Source organism: Triticum urartu, chromosome 5 (genome assembly GCF_003073215.2).
Source record: "Triticum urartu cultivar G1812 chromosome 5, Tu2.1, whole genome shotgun sequence".
Classification (NCBI taxonomy): domain Eukaryota; kingdom Viridiplantae; phylum Streptophyta; class Magnoliopsida; order Poales; family Poaceae; genus Triticum; species Triticum urartu.
The window spans coordinates 651,953,979-651,972,675 of NC_053026.1; the positions used below are offsets into that span (position 1 = coordinate 651,953,979).

At 46.0% G+C, this 18,697-nt stretch overlaps 1 protein-coding gene across 1 annotated transcript; it reads left to right on the top strand.

Moving 5' to 3' along the window:
• Window positions 1-1,116: 1,116 nt before the first annotated feature.
• Window positions 1,117-13,353, top strand: LOC125507632 (zinc finger MYM-type protein 1-like). The gene is made up of 3 exons (XM_048672156.1): window positions 1,117-1,309; window positions 11,695-12,715; window positions 12,814-13,353. The coding sequence occupies exons 1-3, from the start codon at window positions 1,117-1,119 to the stop codon at window positions 12,881-12,883; spliced, it is 1,284 nt and encodes a 427-aa protein (XP_048528113.1). The 3' UTR covers window positions 12,884-13,353.
• Window positions 13,354-18,697: the final 5,344 nt, after the last annotated feature.

Below are 18,697 nucleotides of genomic sequence, written 5' to 3' on the forward strand. Positions count from 1 at the left end.
TTGGATCAATTGTTACATTGATTGCGATTATGATCACATTTGTTGTTGCATTGAAATGTTTTACATAGTTTCAATGTATGGTTTAATTAGATGCTCCGGAGAGCTATACGTTGTTCAATGAGAACTATGTATGTACTTTGGTTTTAATGTGATGATGAACTTCTATTAATTTGGTCACTTATCTATCCATGATGTTCTGTAATGGTTTTTGACACACTTAATTATATATAATGCATGTAGATGAACCGGCAATGGATGTACGATGACTGACACACCTCTGAGTACATTAAGGGCGTGCATAATTTTCTCGAAGTGGCTGAGGCGAACAAGCACAATGGTTTTATGTGTTGTCCATGCCCTATATGTGGGAATACAAAGTCTTACTCTGACCGAAAATCCTTCACAGCCACCTGCTTTATAAGGGTTTCATGCCACACTATAATGTTTGGACCAAGCATGAAGAAATAGGGGTTATGATGAAAGACAACAAATAAGAAGAGGACGATGACAACTATGTGCCCCCTGAATACGATGATACTGCAACGGGGGAAGCTGCTGAAGATCAAGAGGAAACAGACAATGTGCCCGATGATGATCTCCGCCGTGTCATTGTTGATGCAAGGAAACAGTGCAGAAGTCAAAAGGAGAAGCTGAAGTTCGATCACATGTTAGAGGATCACAAAAAAGGGTTGTACCCCAATTGCGAAGATGACAACACAAAGCTCGGTACCGTACTGTAATTGCTGCAGTGAAAGGCAGAGAATGCTGTGCCTGACAAAGGATTTGAGAAGGTACTGAAAATATTGAAGAAGAAGCTTCCAAAGGATAACAAATTGCCTGACAGTACGTACGCAACAAAGAAGGTTGTATGCCCTCTAGGATTGAAGGTGCTGAATATACATGCATGCCCTAATGCCTGCATCCTCTACCGCGGTGCGTACGAGGATTTGAACACATGCCCGGTGTGTAGTGCATTGCGGTATTGAACAAGTCCGGTACCAATTCCACTATTCTTTCATCTCACATTGAGTGATACGAGATACATCCTCAACATTGGGAAAAGGTAGCTTGGTATTGTTTATCTCATTTCCTACTCACCTTTGCTCGAGTCTTGTGATGGATAGGCAAAGCACATCATCTCCGGTCTACAACCACGACGACGAGTTTGATGCTATGAAGAACTTCATCGACGCCAAGATGGACAAACAAATGGAGGTGCTCAAGGCCCTCATCAAGAACCGCAAGCGATCTTCCTCATCTTCAAGAAGACGCTCAAGTGCAAAGACTCCCGAGCTACCATCTTCAGCAAGTACACAGAAGCATCGACATCGACTTGACCATGATGAGCGAGCTTCAGGACACACGTTGGCTGCTCTGCCAACCCCGTGCACACGGGCCTTCGACCCCCGTGCACACGACCTCCGACAACCCCGTGCGCACGGGCTATTCAGAGCCGCGACATCAACTACAAGGCTGCGGCTTCTTCAACACCTTTGGCATCTTTGCCAAGTAACTTCAAGGCATCTTCGCCTTCAAACGTACGGCATCTTCGCCTACTCCACGAGCTCAAGTCCACTACTCCCTCTTTCTACTACGACGTCGACATCATCGAGGAGATTCCATTCTTTGGGACTATTGACCTCGATGAATACCTCAAGTGGGAGTGCAAGATGGACGACTACCTCAAGCTACATCAAGTACCCTTCGATGATCAAGTGAAGTGCGCCACAAGTACCTTCCACGACTATGCATTGACATGGTGGCTTCATAGACCTTCAACAAGCTTCACCATGACGTGGCCCACGATGAAGAAAACGACGCGGCAAGAATTTGTGCCTTCCACCTACATGGAACATCTTCAACGTCAATTGGAGAACATCATACAAGGATCCAAGTCCCTTGGCGAGTACTTTAAGAACATGAAGGAAGCCTTGCGACGTGCCGGCGTGGACGACCCCATTTGGATGAAGTTCTACTTCATGATGGGATTGAACAACGCCATCTCCAAGACTATCTTCCTCGAGAACTACAAGTCTCTCGACGACAACTACATTGGTGCTCTCAAGGCAGAGCAAGAACTCATGAAGGCAAAGTCTACTCGACCCCGAGCTCACTTCGCAATGACCATGCTACATGACAGCGAGAGTGATGATGTGCCATCTTCGGCATTCATCCACGACTAGAGCGATGATGTGCCATCTTTGGCCTTCATCCACGATGAGAGTGGTGATGTGCCATCTTCGGCCTTCAACCACGGTGACGACTACAAGACGGTTGAGCATGGGATTTTCCCTTGGACCACGGCGACGTATGATGACTTGAGTGACTTTTGCCACTATATTGAGAGAGAGTGACTTCACCACTAGCCCCATATATGATGAGTTGCCCCAATTCCCATGTGAGGAGAGCCACCACCCCCACCACTTGAGTGAGATGAGTGACTCCACCATATGTGACATTGAGTGCACCTACCTTGAGGGAGTGAGTGAACCACCACATAGAGAGAGTGAGGTAGTTGATGAGGCATATGAGGCCATTTTGCTCTGTAACAACTTAACATCTCCCTCTATTTTGTCTTCTTGTTTGGTTCTAGGTCCCATATATGATGACGCGCCGATCCTCGACGACTTCGTCCTTCCTTTGGACATGACGATGGCCATGGTGGACTATGATGCACCCCCACATGGTTCCATCAATATGAAGATGATGACCACCATTTGGTCTTTCCCACCTCACGTACATCACATGAGTGGAATGAGAAAGGTAACATAGGTGAAGGTGATGCTCTTGTCCCACTAGTGGACATTCTTGACATTGATTGCTTGCATGATGTTGATCCCCCATATTGCCATGATTCATGCTAGTATGATTTCCCCATGCGATGATTTACCCATTTTATGATGAGTTTGATGATTGCCATGTGGAGTCTATTAGTTGTGATGCCATGTTGCATAGGATCACTTGTGATAATTCTCTTGGTCACATCATGTTTTCCAATCCGCTTGACTTGTCATATGCTATGCATGAGATCCATCATATGTCTTATTTGCAATCTCATCATAGTGACTATGCATATTCCATTAAAATAAACCCAATTTGCACATATGGCATAGATGACAAGCCTATGGTTATTGGCTTGTTTCTCATGTGATGATATTGACATGCTTCCTTTGCATCATTTATCTCATATGCCATGCCATAGCCACCTAGCTTCGGATATGCATTGTTTTGGATGTCGTCCATTTTCCCCATATGATGTTTCCAATATTGCTGATGAGGAGACCCCCATAGTTTCCTCATACATTTTAGGAGATTTTGATTCATCCCATTCATTGCATGATCCCAATACTTGTGTGCACAATATGCTTTCCATGAATGATGTGCCATATAATTGCATACTTGATTTGCGTCCTCATCATGTCATACATAACAACTATTCTTTCACGATGGATGACATGTTCTTATACCATGCATAAAATTTCTTTAAGCGATGCTTATCTTGTGCTAACTCACACATGCACATACACATCATGATGGATGATGTGTACATTTACCATGCACACATGTTCTTTCATTTTTGTCTCTTTTGTGTAGGTACCCATGAACACTCGTCAACCTCACAATCCCATGAGTTGACGAAACGAGCTCTAGAGAGCAATGATGACTTGGGATTCCCTGGATTGTCCTTACCACCGTTCCCCTCGCGCAACGACTTCACACATCTCTTCTACATGGCCTTCACATGGTTATGGGTTATTTACCACTTCTCACTTTATGCCCATATTGCCATGTTCACTTTGCATGATATGCTCTTTCCTATGCCCGTGCCATGCATTTGTGACCCATGCTTTGCATTACACATGATGCTTGATTCTAGTACTTGTATGTGTATTTGCAAGTTTGGTGGAGATATCACTTGTTATTACCATGTTTGCTTTGTGCCCCATGCCTATAATGATACTATGATCTTGCTTTGTGTTCGTGCTTGCGATATGTCATGTGCATTGCCTATGCCTATGATTTGCTCACATGACATGATTGCCATGATTTCCTCTAGTATGTTTCATCTTCGCACTACTAGCTTGCACGACTTGATTACTATGATTGCTTTCCATGTTGCATCCAATTCTTGGATTACTTGCTCCTATCATATGTTTGGTCGCAACAATGTCAGTTATTCACATACGCCATGTCCCGTTGCTTGTCACATGATTGCCTCACACATGATGAACAATTGCTCTTTCCATTGTGTTGAGTGCCACACAATTTTCACTACACCCCATGCACATTATGCTTGGATTGTCTTGCATTTGACCCATGTGTTTAGACCCTTCATTTCTTTGGTGTTGTGAATGATTCCTATGCCTACCATCGCCCTTTTGTTGAGCACTTTGCGCACTCTTGCTATGACCATGAGGTAGCACTACTAGGGAAAAGGCTAGCAGCAGTGCGGGTTTTAGGCCTATCAGCAACGCGGGTACCCGCGCTACCAATAAGGCACTACAACTAATGTATAGCAGTAGCGCTGGTCCACCCGCGCTACTGCTACACAAGTGTTGCAGCAGTGTGCTTAAAGGAACCTCGCTGCTGCTAATAGCTATAGCGCGCTTCCCCTGTGCGCGCTACTGCTACAACCGCGCTGCTGCTAACTTTTCTGCACTCGCTACTGCTAATTTTAGTTGTTTTTTGTTTTTTTCGGCATATTTGTTTTGTATTTGAACAGGCTTTATAGAAGAATCTTTAGCACATACAAATGTCATCATGATACACATAAAAATGCCCGCGAGACCACAAATGTAATCATAGCATATACATACAAATAGTCTCGTCATAATCATCATCCAACACAAAGTGGTATCTTGTCATCATCTCGAAAATAGCGATACATGCAAGTCTCGAATACTTGCAATTACAACATCATCCATCTAAACAAAGGTATACGCGAGAAGAGCTATCACTATGAGTGAGAGCGGAACTATGCAATACATGAGATGGCGGTTACGAGTCCTCTCTCGCGCTAGCATGAACCTCAAGTAACTAGCTTCTCCTTCTTGTCTGCTTTTGAAGCCTTTATGGCTGGCGTCCGAGAACCCATTCACTTGCGCCTGACACTCATGCCACTCGTTGTACACCCCCGGAACCTTCCCTTTGTACATGACATAGCAGTTCCATCTCGCCATCAAGAAACTAGGTACCTGTTAGAGATGCATGTTCATGAAGAGGATGTACAATCATATATATGCAACAAAATATACTAGAGAACACCGAAAAAGAAAGGGTTAGCAACTAGATGCAACATACAGTACGCAAATTAATTAAGTAGAGGTACGCAGGTCATCGTACGCAAACTAACAAAGTAGCGTTACGCAAGTTCGGCAGGGATCGTGGACATCACAAAGTTGCATCACTACAAATAGTATACAAGTTCAACCGACACATATCATCATCATCAGCATCATAAATCACTAGAAGTTCCATCCTTCCATATCATCGAGGATGGACCCTAGCTTCTTGAACGGCGTGAGGTCTAGACGTTGCATGCCTATGCGAGTTCGGACGTCAGCTCGCGATATAGGGCCGTGGTGGAACATCCCCTTCTCATCGACGAATTCTTTCATGATGATCGTCGCAATGTCGCGTTGGATGCGAAAGAAGTCATCTCTAAGTTTATAATCCGCTTCTCCATGAGATTCTAGCCACTTGTGGATATGATCATCATTTCTGCTTCTCATGCGAAGCTTTTGGTGATCCGTGTTGAACTGATTGATGAGATGGAGGATGTACAATCCATCCTTCTTGCTTGGTTTTGGGACTTGGATGAAGGAGAAGTTAGTTTTATGCGCGAAACCCATCTTCTTGTTCCTTTGTTTCCTGATCTGCATGTGGCCACCTCTAAAGCTGAAGTCTTGGAGAGCATCATCTAGAATATTCATTATGTGGGTGTAGTCTTTTTTCTCGTAGTCTCTGGAAGGGTCAAAATACACGGCGTGGGAGACTTGCGGATAAAGAACGATAAGGACGGCGCGCCCGTTGCTGCGGGGAAAAGACACCTCAAATTATTCCCCATAGAGAGAGAAGGAATGATTGAAATGTATGAAAGGGTTTATCAAAACTGACTTACTTTGGATGATAAGGCACGAGGACAATTTCCCGGTCCTTATTCTGTACCATGAAGTTTTGGAGGTAGTCCCTAGCAGTTTCACGCTCAAAGTCGCCGAGACTCAAGAAAGACTCGTGCATGTAGTACGGATCCGCCACACAGATTTGCGAGACTTCTTCACTGTTCATGACAGAGCTCATATGTAGCGCAAAAAGGCAAACGATTGTAAAATCGAGCCGCCTTGTCAGAAACATCTCAAAGATATGGTCAAAACGCAGGAAGAACACCTCCGCGGGCCGTGTCTCAACGTAGCACTTCCCCTCAGGCACACGAGCCGCGTATGTCGGATATCCTGGATCCTTTGAGGCTAGTAGGCTTTTCTCAGTCGACAGCACATGGTCGTGCAGTCTCTTGAGATCCCCTGTTAGTGCCTCCAGTGGTTTCGGCGGTAGCATCGGCTCGCCCGTGAGATGGAACATGGCCGCACCTTTCACGGGTACACGCTCTTCAGAATGCATCGTTTGGCTGCTATGTGCTCTGGCTTGTTTGGAGGTAGCTATCTTCCCTGATCTCTTTCTCTCCTTTTTCTTGGGCACACCTTCTAGACCCTTCCTTAACCCCTGCCCCAGTGTTCCCGGGCTAAGTACTGTACGACCCTCGCGCTGGGATAGTTGAGCCTGTGTTGAGGCGGCATCTTCAGGCGTGTCCTGTGAGGATTTCATGAAGAGAGACTTTTTGCAATCCCTGCTACGACCTTCCTGCCCGGGCATATCATCCATATCCTCATTAGCAAGCTGATAGCCCGATTCGTCATATGGTTGACTCATCAATTCTATGTCACAGTCATACGCGTTTGTATTGAGGAAATCCATAGGGTCGACCTCCGTCTCATCATCCATTCTCTGTTCTACAGGACAAATTACATCAGCCAACACTATTGCACCCCCTTCATCATGTCGTCCGCAGCTCTCACCCGGTACTACAGGAGCTGGTAATTGCGTAGGCGGGGTGGTGGTCTCCGCACATGCTTGTTGATGTGTGGTTATTGGTGTGCTCTCGGCCGGCTCCAGACGAATAAGATTCTTCGGCCATAGCAGCACCCAACCCTTGCAGCTTCCAATCCACGGCGGGGTCTCGTCGTCCGCTCCCACATGCTGTACTGGAGGAGGCAAATCCTCGTGCCCCGATTTCACACTAGACAAGCTAACCCTGAAGTGCCCAGCAGGGATCGGCTGGTTGTGGAACGTGGGTTGCAAGGGGTCCATTATCATCCCCTTTCCCACGTCCACCTTCTGGCCTTTGATCAAGTAGAGTATGGTGCACGGGGTTTCTTTCGCCTGCAAACACATATGTCTGTGGCGTAAAACATCCGAAAGGCAACAAAAATGGAATATTATATATATATATATATATATATATGTTGGTGCGACATGTAATTACCATGACGGCGTCGAGCTCAACCAAAGACGAAGGCCCACCAAGCGCGCTAGAGACTGAGGACGGGCTGCTATGAGCGGGAGCGGCTGCGAGAGGAGGCCTAGTTGCGTGAGCAAGTGATGGTGCGATGGTGTTGTTGTTCATGGAGTTGCTCCCGACGAAACTGGGCAACGGGAAATCATGTACCGTCTTGTCTGGATTTTCCTTCGTCCAGTTGATGATAACTGGAACCAAGTTAGTAGCAAAATCATTTCTGCAGGCACTTACAGCTGCATTGACTGCCTGCTGTAGCAACTCATATTTGTCCTCGGCTGCTTTTTTCACGTCCTCAGCTGCTTTTTTCTCGACCGCAAGCTTCACCTTCGCGTCGATGTTCGCCTGACTAAACTTCTTTTTCTGCTTCTTGGCCTCCGGGCCCTCTTTGTAAAACACCTTCCACGTGGCGCCATCTCCAGCTCCGTGCACACGACCATATTGCGGCCGCTGGCCCAAAGGGAGTCCCTTAAGTTCGTTCAAGGCCCGGTTGAGAGGGGTGTCCCACTTGGGCCTCATCGGAGAAGTAGGGTTTTCGGCTGCAAGCTGGTGTTGCTTCTCCAGTAGTCTAATCAATTTCCTCGTGATCTTGTCCATGTAAAAAACCTTTTTCTCCTTGTCCCACTTGTAGCGGGCCCTGATGAAGTCATGCTCCAAGGGGTTGGTGAACTTTGCGAAGGGGTCTGGGAGACCCGCGGCTTCACGTTCCGCGTCCTCCTTATACCATATGGGCCTTTTACCGAGGTAGCCACGGCTTCCAAGGCGATGCTTCCCCGTGTTCCTTTGCTGAAGGCTCTTTAATTTCGCAGCCTTAGCCTTGGCGTCCTCGGTAGCGCAAGTGTCCTTGAACTTTTCGAACTCCTCTTCCGTAAGTGTCGGATTTTCCTCCAGAATCTTGGACAGGGGTTCCTTAGCCTCAATAGCTCGTTTCACCCTTGATTTCCATGAGGCCAAATCATTGCTGAACATGCCCATGGCGTGATTGTTAATCTTTTTCATCTTCGGATCATCCCACGGCTGTTCTATGTTATCATCCCGATCGGGGAACTTGAATCTCTTGTGCAACTTCGTTAGGAGCAACTGCGTCAAATGTTCTTTACTCCTTAAGTCATCGTCATTGATGCTCGCGCATTCCTGTAGGATGCATCCTACTTGGTTCCCATAGTACTTGCGAGGTTCTTCCGGCTCTAATGGCTCAAACTTGCCAGGTGCCATCTTTGTGATCACAAGTCGTCCAATCCCTAGTTTGTTAGGTTTTCGTATCCTCTACTTCTTATGCCTCTTTTCGGTACCGGCATCGGCGCCGGTATCTTCCCCGGCGGTACCTTCCCCACCGGTCTCGGCGCCGCCATCGGTGCCGGCGCCGTCGGTGTCGGTGTCGGCGTCAGTACCATCATCGAGGCGGACCTGCAAACCTTGCTTAGCAGTCAAAAAGTCGAGGTAGTCTTGTTCACCCTCATAATCCATCTCGTCTGCATCTTGGTCAGAAGGCCCAGTTTCTTCGTTGTTCGACATGTTTTCTATGATTAAGTGTCCTCATTTATTTCTAAAAGTATGAATAAATGAGAAATGAGATAAAAAAGAAATCTATGTGCCAGCACTCGATATGCCAACTATGTAGCACAAATCATGCCTTTATTCACGGGAAATTTCGGCATGACCTTTGCTAAAAAATGGACATATCGAGCGCCTGAAATTCACCGAAACGGAAATGAATCAACATTCCGGCGTAACATAGGCAACTCGGATCATTTACCAAAACATGACATGTCCAAACCATGACATATCCACATATCACATGTCCAGTTCAAATTTGCATATAAATTCAGCAAATTTTGAAACCTATCTAAATTCATAACTAAATAGATAACCTAATTAACATAAGTAAAACCTAAGTAAATTAACCCTAGCTAGCAGAGAGAGAGAGAGAGGTGGTTTACAGAGGGTGCAGGGCGAGGAGGCAGGCCCGACGACGGCCGAGGTTGGGAGGGGAGGAAGTAGAGGAGGGAGGCGAGGGCCGACGGGTCGGGGGCGAGCGCGCCTGGGTCGGGGGCGGCGGGGTCGGGGGCGAGCGCGCCGGGGTCGGGCACGGCGGGGTCGGGGGCGAGCGTGCCGGGGTCGGGGGCGAGCGCGCCGAGGTCGGGGGCGGGCGCGGCGATGCGACGGGGCCGGGGAAGAGAGAGTGGGGATTTGGGGGAAAAGAGGCGGGATGAAGCAGGGAGAGGGAGAATTTTGGGTTAAGTGGACGTAGCAGTAGCGCGTTTACACAAAACGCGCTACTACTACCTCGACTAGCTATAGCGGTTTTCTGCAGAAACCGCTACTGCTACCTTGACTAGCTGTAGCGATTTTCTGCAGAAACCGCTACTGCTACCTTGACTAGCTGTAGCTCTTTTTCACTAAAGCGCTGCTGCTATAACCAGTTTCCCTTTTTTCTTTTCCTCAGCATAATAGGAACATATATATTACATCATTGGACCCTTGCATAATAATGGCTAATTGTGTATACAAAATAGGAACATATATATATATTACATCATTGGACCCATGCATAATAATGGCTAATTAAGTGTTTATACAAAATAGGAACATATATATATATATATATTACATCATTTGACCGATTCCTCAGCGCTGACGTTTTCGTTTTTGAGTCAGCTTCTTTCCCTTCTTGTTCGTCGAAGAATAATTGAGCCCCTCATTGTGACTTTGCCTTTTCCATGGAGTACGATTTTTCTTTGATAATGTAGTATTGATTCTTCTTTTGATGTATACTTCATCATCATCGTCATCTTCCCTCATTGGGTTGCCGTACTGATTATAGTCTTCCTCGTTGGTGACTCCATCCATTCCAATGATGTTTCTTTTGCCTTTCCTCACGACAACACGACTGGGATTGCATGAGTCGGTTATGAAGAAACATTGTGTCATGTGCTTAGCGTGTACCCATGGCTTGTTTTTTGCGATAGCGTTCACGGTAGCGCTCTTGGCGTCGGGTATAGTCATGGTAGTGAAAATCCGGCTTTCTCTTTCGACATTCTTAGCCCATCTGACACGGAACATCGTCGTGTTGTGTAGTCCAGAGTAGTCAAGCTCCCAGATCTCCTCGACCCTTCCATAAAATCGTTCAGTTGCACCGTTGTCGTTGCCGGTCATGCATTTCATCGTCACCCCTGAGTTCTGATATTCATCACTGTCCATATCTTTGGCCTCCGTGTAGAACGTGTATCCGTTGATATCATATGCCTGATAGGTTACGAGGTTGGGCGAGGGGCCATGTGCTAAGGCGTATATGAGCAATCCGTCCTTAGAGCCCTCCTCCGGGGGATTAGCAATACTATGCTCTTTGAACCAATGCAGGAAAGTGGAGTTGTGCTCTCTAGTAACTTCGGCGTCCGTCCTACATACCCCCCGGTCACGATACTTCTTTGCGATAATTTCTTTGTGCAGTGCCACGAACAGGGGCGAAGCTAGCTATATGGCGTGGTTTGGCGAACGCCATACCTAAGCTGCCGTGCAAATACGTATATATACTAGTGTATTAGCCTGGCGTATTTTTCAGGTAGTGGGGCGTGCGCGTGCCTCCTATTGGGCTTGTTACTGCCGATTGAATGACGGGCCGTGCCCATGGGCTATGGGCTGAAGGACACAGACGATCGATCACATTTTCACGACTGCTAGGCAGACTACGACTCTACGAGACGAGAATACGAGTCGTTCGTTGCTACTTTCTCGCAAGACGGAGGCGGCGCGGCGGCGCTTTAGAGGCTAGGGCACGGCCGCACGGACGCATGGCAGCGGGCAGCCGGCAATCAACCATCGGACACCGTGGGCGCAAAGGCAGCGACAGGCAAGGCGGCGAGCCGGCGACAGGCTCCGAGATCAGCAAGGCGGCGGCCGCGACTCGGCAAGTCCGCAGGGTTTGCAGATGACGCCGCCGAAGAAGAGGATTAAGTATGTAATGAAAGGTATAATTTAGTTGTACTTCTTCGGTTCTTCCCCTTGATCGCATCATTTCAATTGTGTCATGTATGTACTCAGGTTACTTGCTTGAACATTTATTTAATTATTCTATTGGTATTGCTCCAACCTCCAATTAGTTTCTCTTGTGTTCTCTTATACAGATTTAAAGAGTATTTTTGCCAAAGCCAGTGGCACTAGCACCTCAAGCCCAGCTCCAACTTTGGAAGTAGTCGTTGAACGACGAGAAGAGCGTGCGCATCAAGAGAATGTGCGGATTGAAGTTTCAGCATCTGTTCAAGAGGAAGAGAATGAAGGCGAAAATTATATTGAGAATGAACCAATAGCTAGAGACGGGGGAGAAGGCAAGTTCATTGAGGAGTTACATCCTGACCACATCCAGCCTGATCCCGGGCTTCGTATTCCAATTAATAATTTTCATCCCAACATTAGAGATGAAGTTAGATTGGCTTATGTGGCAAAGGGTCCAACTCGACCGGTCGGTCATACGTACGAACGTGATCATTTTGACAGGGCCTTTTGTGAAGCATGGTATGAAAAAAATCCTTGGTTGGAATATAGCGTGGAAAAGAATGCAGTCTATTGCTTTTATTGTTTTCTTTTTAGACAAGATCCGGTGGATGAAAAATTTGGTCATACTACCTTCACCAAAGATGGCCACAGTACTTGGAAGAATGCATACAAGGCATTTCCTCTTCATGTTGGTGGCCCCAGGAGTATCCACAATCAATCAAGGACAGCACATGAAGATTTTAAAAATCAAAGCTCAAGTCTGAAGCGTAAGGTTACACTCTATAACAAAGAATCATTAATCAAGTACGAGACCCATTTGGAAACATCTTTGGGGATTGTAAGTTTTCTTGCATTGCAAGGTGAACCATTTCGTGGACACAATGAATCTGCCCTTTCCTTAAATAAAGGTAATTTTCTAGAGATGCTTGATTGGTACAAAGCAAGAAAGGAGGAAGTGAGAATTGCGTTTGATGAGCTATGCCCAGGAAATGCACAAATGATTTCTTCAACAATTCAAAAAGCACTTGCCAAAAGTTGTGCAGATGGGGTCCGAAGAGCAATAAAACAAGAGATGGGGGATAATCTTTTTTCGGTTCTTATTGATGAATCTCGTGATACATCAGTAAAAGAACAAATGGCCTTGGTTGTGAGGTAAGCCATTGGTTACTTTATTATGTGTTCCATCTTTTGCCTGGTAATCGCCTTTTTTTCTAATTAACTAATTGTATTATTTCTTCTATGCCTTACAGGTATATGAGCAAGGGAGAAGTTATTGAAAGATTTTTGGGTATCAAGCATGTCAAGGAGACAACAGCATAAGCACTAAAGAAAGCATTGGTTGAGGTTCTTGGTAAGAATGGGCTACTTATTGCAAATTTACGAGGGCAAGGGTATGATGGAGCATCTAATATGAGGGGAGAATTCAATAGTGTTCAAAAACTTGTCCGAGATGAAAACCCATATGCTTTCTATATGCATTGTTTCGCCCACCGATTGCAGCTAGTAGTTGTTGCTGTCTCAAGATGTTGTTCTTCCATTGAGGATTTCTTTGAATATGTGGCCTTGATTGTGAACGCCGCTGGTTCGTCTTGCAAGAGGAAGGATATATTGCTTGATAAGCAACGCATAAATCTGTTGGCTAAGTTAGAGAGTGGAGAAATTTTCTCAGGAAGAGGGAAAAACCAAGAAACATCATTGGCTAGACCAGGAGATACAAGATGGGGCTCTCATTATAAAACACTAGTTCGTATAGAATCGATGTGGGATGCAGTTATACAAGTGTTAGCTATTGTTCATGAGGATGAGCGTAATCCATCTAGGGCAGGAGGTTTGGTGCAGATAATGGAGTCTTTTAGCTTTGTGTTCATCATGAAGTTGATGTTGCAAATCCTTCGCATTACAAATCAGTTGTCACTTCTCCTCCAACGGAAGGATCAGAATATTGTTCAAGCCATGTCTTTGGTTACAGATGTGAGGTCTTCCTTGGCCAACTTGAGGAACCATGGTTGGGAACCACTCTTTGAAGATGTCAAGATCTTTTGTAATGTTAATGATATTCCGGTTCCAAATATGGATGAAGCTGTACCGAGATTTGGCCGATCAAGAAAAGGAGGGAGAAATAATGTTACTCAAGAACATTTTTTTCGTGTTGATACCTTCTATGCAGCGATAGATGCTATCACCACAGAGCTGGATCATCGCTTTAATGACATGGCTTCAGAACTGCTATGTGGATTTTCTTGTCTTGACCCAAGAGACTCATTTTCCAAGTTTGATTTGGACAAAGTTGCTAAGCTTACAGACATCTATGATGCAGATTTCTCCAATGATGACCGTAAGCGTATGAAAACCGAGCTCCAGTTGTTCATCAACCACATGAGAAGACATGATGACTTTAGAGTTTGTTATGATCTTGCAAGCCTAGCCAAGAAAATGTTTGAACTTGAAAGAAATGTTATGTTCCCTCTGGTTTATCGCCTTATTGAGTTGGGGTTGCTTCTACCGGTGGCAACGACATCGGTTGAAAGGGCCTTCTCAGCAATGAAGATCATCAAGACTGATTTGCGCAGCAAGATGTCCAATGGTTGGCTTGATGACTTAATGGTGTGCTACATCGAGAGAGAGATATTTAAAGGACTTGATCTTGCTAAAATTAAGAAAGAATTTCAACATGAAGGTAGAGGAATGCCATTGCCACGTTCTACTTAATGAGAGTAAATCTTCATTATGGGTATGTATTCTTTCTAACTATCTTCACTTGCATAATGTTGTTTCTATCATTATATCCTACTAGTTACTAATTCATGATTTATCTCTGGTGTTTATGTTTTATAGGTCATTTTTATGCCGGTCTAGGTAATATAAATGGTTTTTTTGGCACTCAATCATCCATGTAATCTTCATCAGCTGAGGTATTTAGAGTGCCAATAGTTAAGTTTTGATTTCGGTTTTATTTGTTGAACACCAAGTAATGTTTATCGAGAATTCTAGTGAGCACTTCCATAGTTGAATTATACATGGTTTTTTTTGTTCATACACTCCGCCACACCTAGAAATTATTCCTGCGTTCGCCACTGGCCACGAAAGGATCTACCTCGTCTAGGTGTTGTAGCACTACCAAGTTTGCTCTGTCAAAGTCGCTACGTCGATCTGAGTATGCCACGTGCAGTTCCCTGCGACCGTTGCAGTGACCTTCTCCTTCGAGCCTCCCATCGTGCTTGTTAACGGGCAAACCAACACTAACACCAGGCGGCTGGTCTGCGCCATATAGAAAATTCTCACAGAAAGAGATGCACTCTTGTGTCAAATAGCCCTGGACGATGCTTCCATCCGGACGGGACATGTTACGAACGAATCCTTTGATGATCCCATTCATCCTCTCAAACGGCATCATGTTGTGCAGGAATGACGGCCCCAGGTCTATTATATCATCCACAATATGGACACACAGATGCACCATCACGTCAAAGAACGCGGGCGGGAAGTACATCTCAAGCTCATTCAGTATCACAACGATCTCTTCATGTAGCCTTCGGAGCTGCTTCACACTAATCGACTTTCGAGAGATGACGTCGAAAAAGTTGCAGAGACCAATAAGCGTGTCACGGACGTGCTTGTCCATTATCCCTCTAAGGGCAACAGGTAATATCTGCATCATCATCACATGACAGTCATGAGACTTCATCCCGCTGAACCTTTTCTTGTGCGTGTCTAGATATCTACTTATCTTGCCACAGTAACCGGAACTAACTTTGACTCCGTAAGGCACTTAAAGAATTGATTGATCTCAGCCTGACTTAAGGTGAAGTAAGAAGGGGGGGGGGCAATAATCCTCATTCTTTATTTTATTGCCCTTCTTCTCCCGTGCCTCTGTCTCCGTCTCTGTCTCGTCTGACATTTTACGTGGCGGCATGTGCAGATCTTCCCTGATTTCCAAATCTTGCAAGTCTTTTCTTGCCTTCGGCCCATCCTTGGTCTTATCCGGCATGTTCATCAGTGTTGCGAGCAAGCTCTCAAGGACATTCTTACAGATATGCATTTGATCAAGGCAATGAGGTGTATCGAGTTTGTGCCAGTACTCCAAGTCCCAGAACACAGACCTCGTCTTCCATACCTTCAGCAGCGGCTCCGGCGCCTTTCTCATCGTCTTTCCCGGCACGGGGCACTCCTTCCAGTTTTTGAACAACTCATCGATTTCGGCACCGCTCCGCTTACGTGGAGGTCCTCGATGCTCAGCGTGACCATTGAATAGATCTCCACGGTTTCTCCACGGGTCGTCCTGTTCGAGCCATCTTCGATGCCCATGTACACGATTTTCCCAGACCCGCCATCTTTCCTTGACGTTAGCTGCTGAGACGTCGTATCATCCATGCACCGCGTGCATCCGCAATATCCATGGCACACCTGGCCTGCCACATATTCGTAACCAAGATAGTCGTGCACTGTCGTGATTAGCGCGGCTCTCATGTTGAAATACTTGCATTTGCTAGCGTCCCATGTCTTGGCCTGTGTTTTCCATAACGTGTCTAACTCCTCCTGAAGTAGCCCCAGATACAAATTAATATTATTTCCTGGTTGTTTCGGCCCTTGAATAAGCATGCTCATGTGAATGTACTTCGATTTCATGCACAACCAGGGGGGAGGTTGTACATCCATACAAACACGGGCCATGTGCTATGGTTGGTGCTCTGGTTGCCAAATGGATTCATGCCATCGGTACACGCGCCGAGCACGATGTTCCTTGCATCACATTCAAAATACCGATAGAAGCTATTCAACGCTCTCCACTGGCTTCCATCCTTGACGTGTCTCAGCTTCGGATCATCTCCATCGTCGGGCTTCTTCCTCTCCGCGTGCCAGCGCATTAGCTTTGCTTCCTTGGGATCTACAAAATACCTCTGGAGACGGGGAGTGATTGGTAAGTACCATACCACTTTCTGGGGACATTTCTTCCCGGCCTTCTTGTATCGATAAGCATTGCACACCGGACAACTTGTGTTTTTCCGCGTGCTCCTTTCGATAAATTATGCAATCATTGATGCATGCATGGTATCTAACGTGTGGCAGATCAAGAGGGCACATGATCTTCTTGGCCTCATCAACACTACTAGGACATAGATTACCCTCGGGAAGAACATCCTTTAGGTACTTGAGATGCTCATCGAGGCTAGTGTCGGTCCATTTGTTTTTAGCCTTCGTCTTCAGCACTTGGAGCGTGAAACTCAAGCGGGTCACCTCAGGATTGCAACCATCATACAATGGAGTGGTCGAGTCTACCACCGGTTGCTCCAGCTTAGCCTCCTCTCTAGAAGCAGCTCTCTCAGTACTCGTCTCCTTGCGAAGCAATGCTTGAACAAGAGGGTCCCACATGATTGAACTTAGTACCGACGAACTCTGCTGCGTGGAGTCCATGTCGTTCTCTCCGCCGCCATGTTCGGCCCCTTCTCCGCCGCCATGTCCGGCCTCTTCCCCGCCGCCATTATCGATCATCTCTTCGTCTTGCCCCGTGTCATCATTGCCTGCCCCGTCGGCATCCTCAACATCGTCATCCTCATCTTCAGTTATCCACCGAGTATAGCCATCCATGAAACCAGTCATGAGCAGGTGCGCTTCGACACGACCATCGACATGGGGGTCAAGCCAAACTATTCCTTTGCATTTTTGACACGGACATAAAACCTCTGTCAGGTTATTTTCCTTCATGTCCTGCACCGCCGACCGCAACCACCTGTCCACCATCGTTCCACTAACCATCGTGAACTCTGCACGGTAATAATAAACAAATTGATTATAAAAATGCGTGCATTCATCAAAGTCATACAAAAATTCAGCATGAACTTCCTTAAAAGTAGGACATATATAGATCTAGAGTTTGCCCGGAATTCACCGAAACGGAAATAAATCGACATTTCGGCAAAACATAGGCAACTCAAATGCACAATTTGGCGTCAACTCATGCCACACACACAATTTCCATAAAAATATCACACACACATGCATAAACATATTTCCATTTTGCAAAAGCATGAAATATTAATCACACCTCTATCTCGAGATCGAGCACACGGTGGAGATGATGATGTAGGGAGGTCAAAAGTGCACAAAGCTCTTCTTGACAAAGAAAGATCTAGTTAGGGGGCAAATAGGTCACTTAACTAAATGCTACATCTACCTAGCTAGCTAATTTGGGAGGAGACAACTTCAACTAGTGGAGGGGGGAGGAAAAAGAGAAAGGAGATGAATTAATGGAGGTGGTGTAGTTATAGCTAGGAGTAATGAAGAGAGAGAAAGGTAGGTAGAAGAGGGAGAGTAATGGGGGGAGAAGTATTGAGGAAGAAGAAGAGTGAGAGAGGGAGGATGTGGGAGGGTAGGGGAAAGGGAGGAGAGGAGATGGGGAGGGGGAGGTGGAAAAGGTGGTGGGTCCTGCGTCTTAGCAGTAGCGCGGGAGAGAAAGCGCACTGCTGCTAAGAGCGTAGCAACAGCGCGCTTTCCTGCCACGCGCTACTGCTAAACGGGCCAACCCTGTGCATATTTTCAAAATTAGCAGCAGCGAGGTGACAAAAAAGCGCGCTGCTACTATGGCATTAGCAGCAGCGTGCTCCCTGGCACCGCGCTACTGGTAAACTTATGTCGTTGTGTACTGTCGGTGGATTTTTGTAGCAGCGCGGTTTTAGCGTCACGCGCTGCTGCTAAGTTTGCACCAGTAGCGAGCTTTCCGTAGCCGCGCTGCTACTACTTAGCAGCAGCGCCTGTTTTTATGCCGCGCTGCTGCTAAGATTCTGTGTATAAGGTTTTCCCTAAGAGTGTAGATGCTTATTCTCTTGCCACACATATTTGCATCACTTCCTCCCATTTGCATGCTTGTTCCCATGATGTCCTTGATTGTGCTCAACTTATATGCTTAAATGCCATGCCACACTTCTTTGTCAAACCATATGCTTTGCATGATGACGACACTTGTTTGGTGACTCACCTCTTGAATGCTTGGTTTTGCTTTAATGCCAACCACATTTTTTTCCAAGTGCTTGTTATTATTGCTCCTTTTGAAGGAATTACAAGATGGTGCGACATTGGAGAGTGCCCATTTCAAGCTACAAGATGATGAATGCTTGGTAATCGTCAACTTCTACACGG

What these genes read in the sequence shown, in the direction of transcription:
- LOC125507632 (XM_048672156.1), top strand. Translation starts at nt 1,117, where the DNA reads ATGGATAGGCAAAGCACATCATCTCCGGTCTACAACCACGACGACGAG. An exon ending in CGAGCTACCATCTTCAGCAA is followed by an intron (nt 1,310 to 11,694) that starts GTACACAGAAGC and finishes TCTCTTATACAG; the next exon opens with ATTTAAAGAGTATTTTTGCC. An exon ending in CAAATGGCCTTGGTTGTGAG is followed by an intron (nt 12,716 to 12,813) that starts GTAAGCCATTGG and finishes TATGCCTTACAG; the next exon opens with GTATATGAGCAAGGGAGAAG.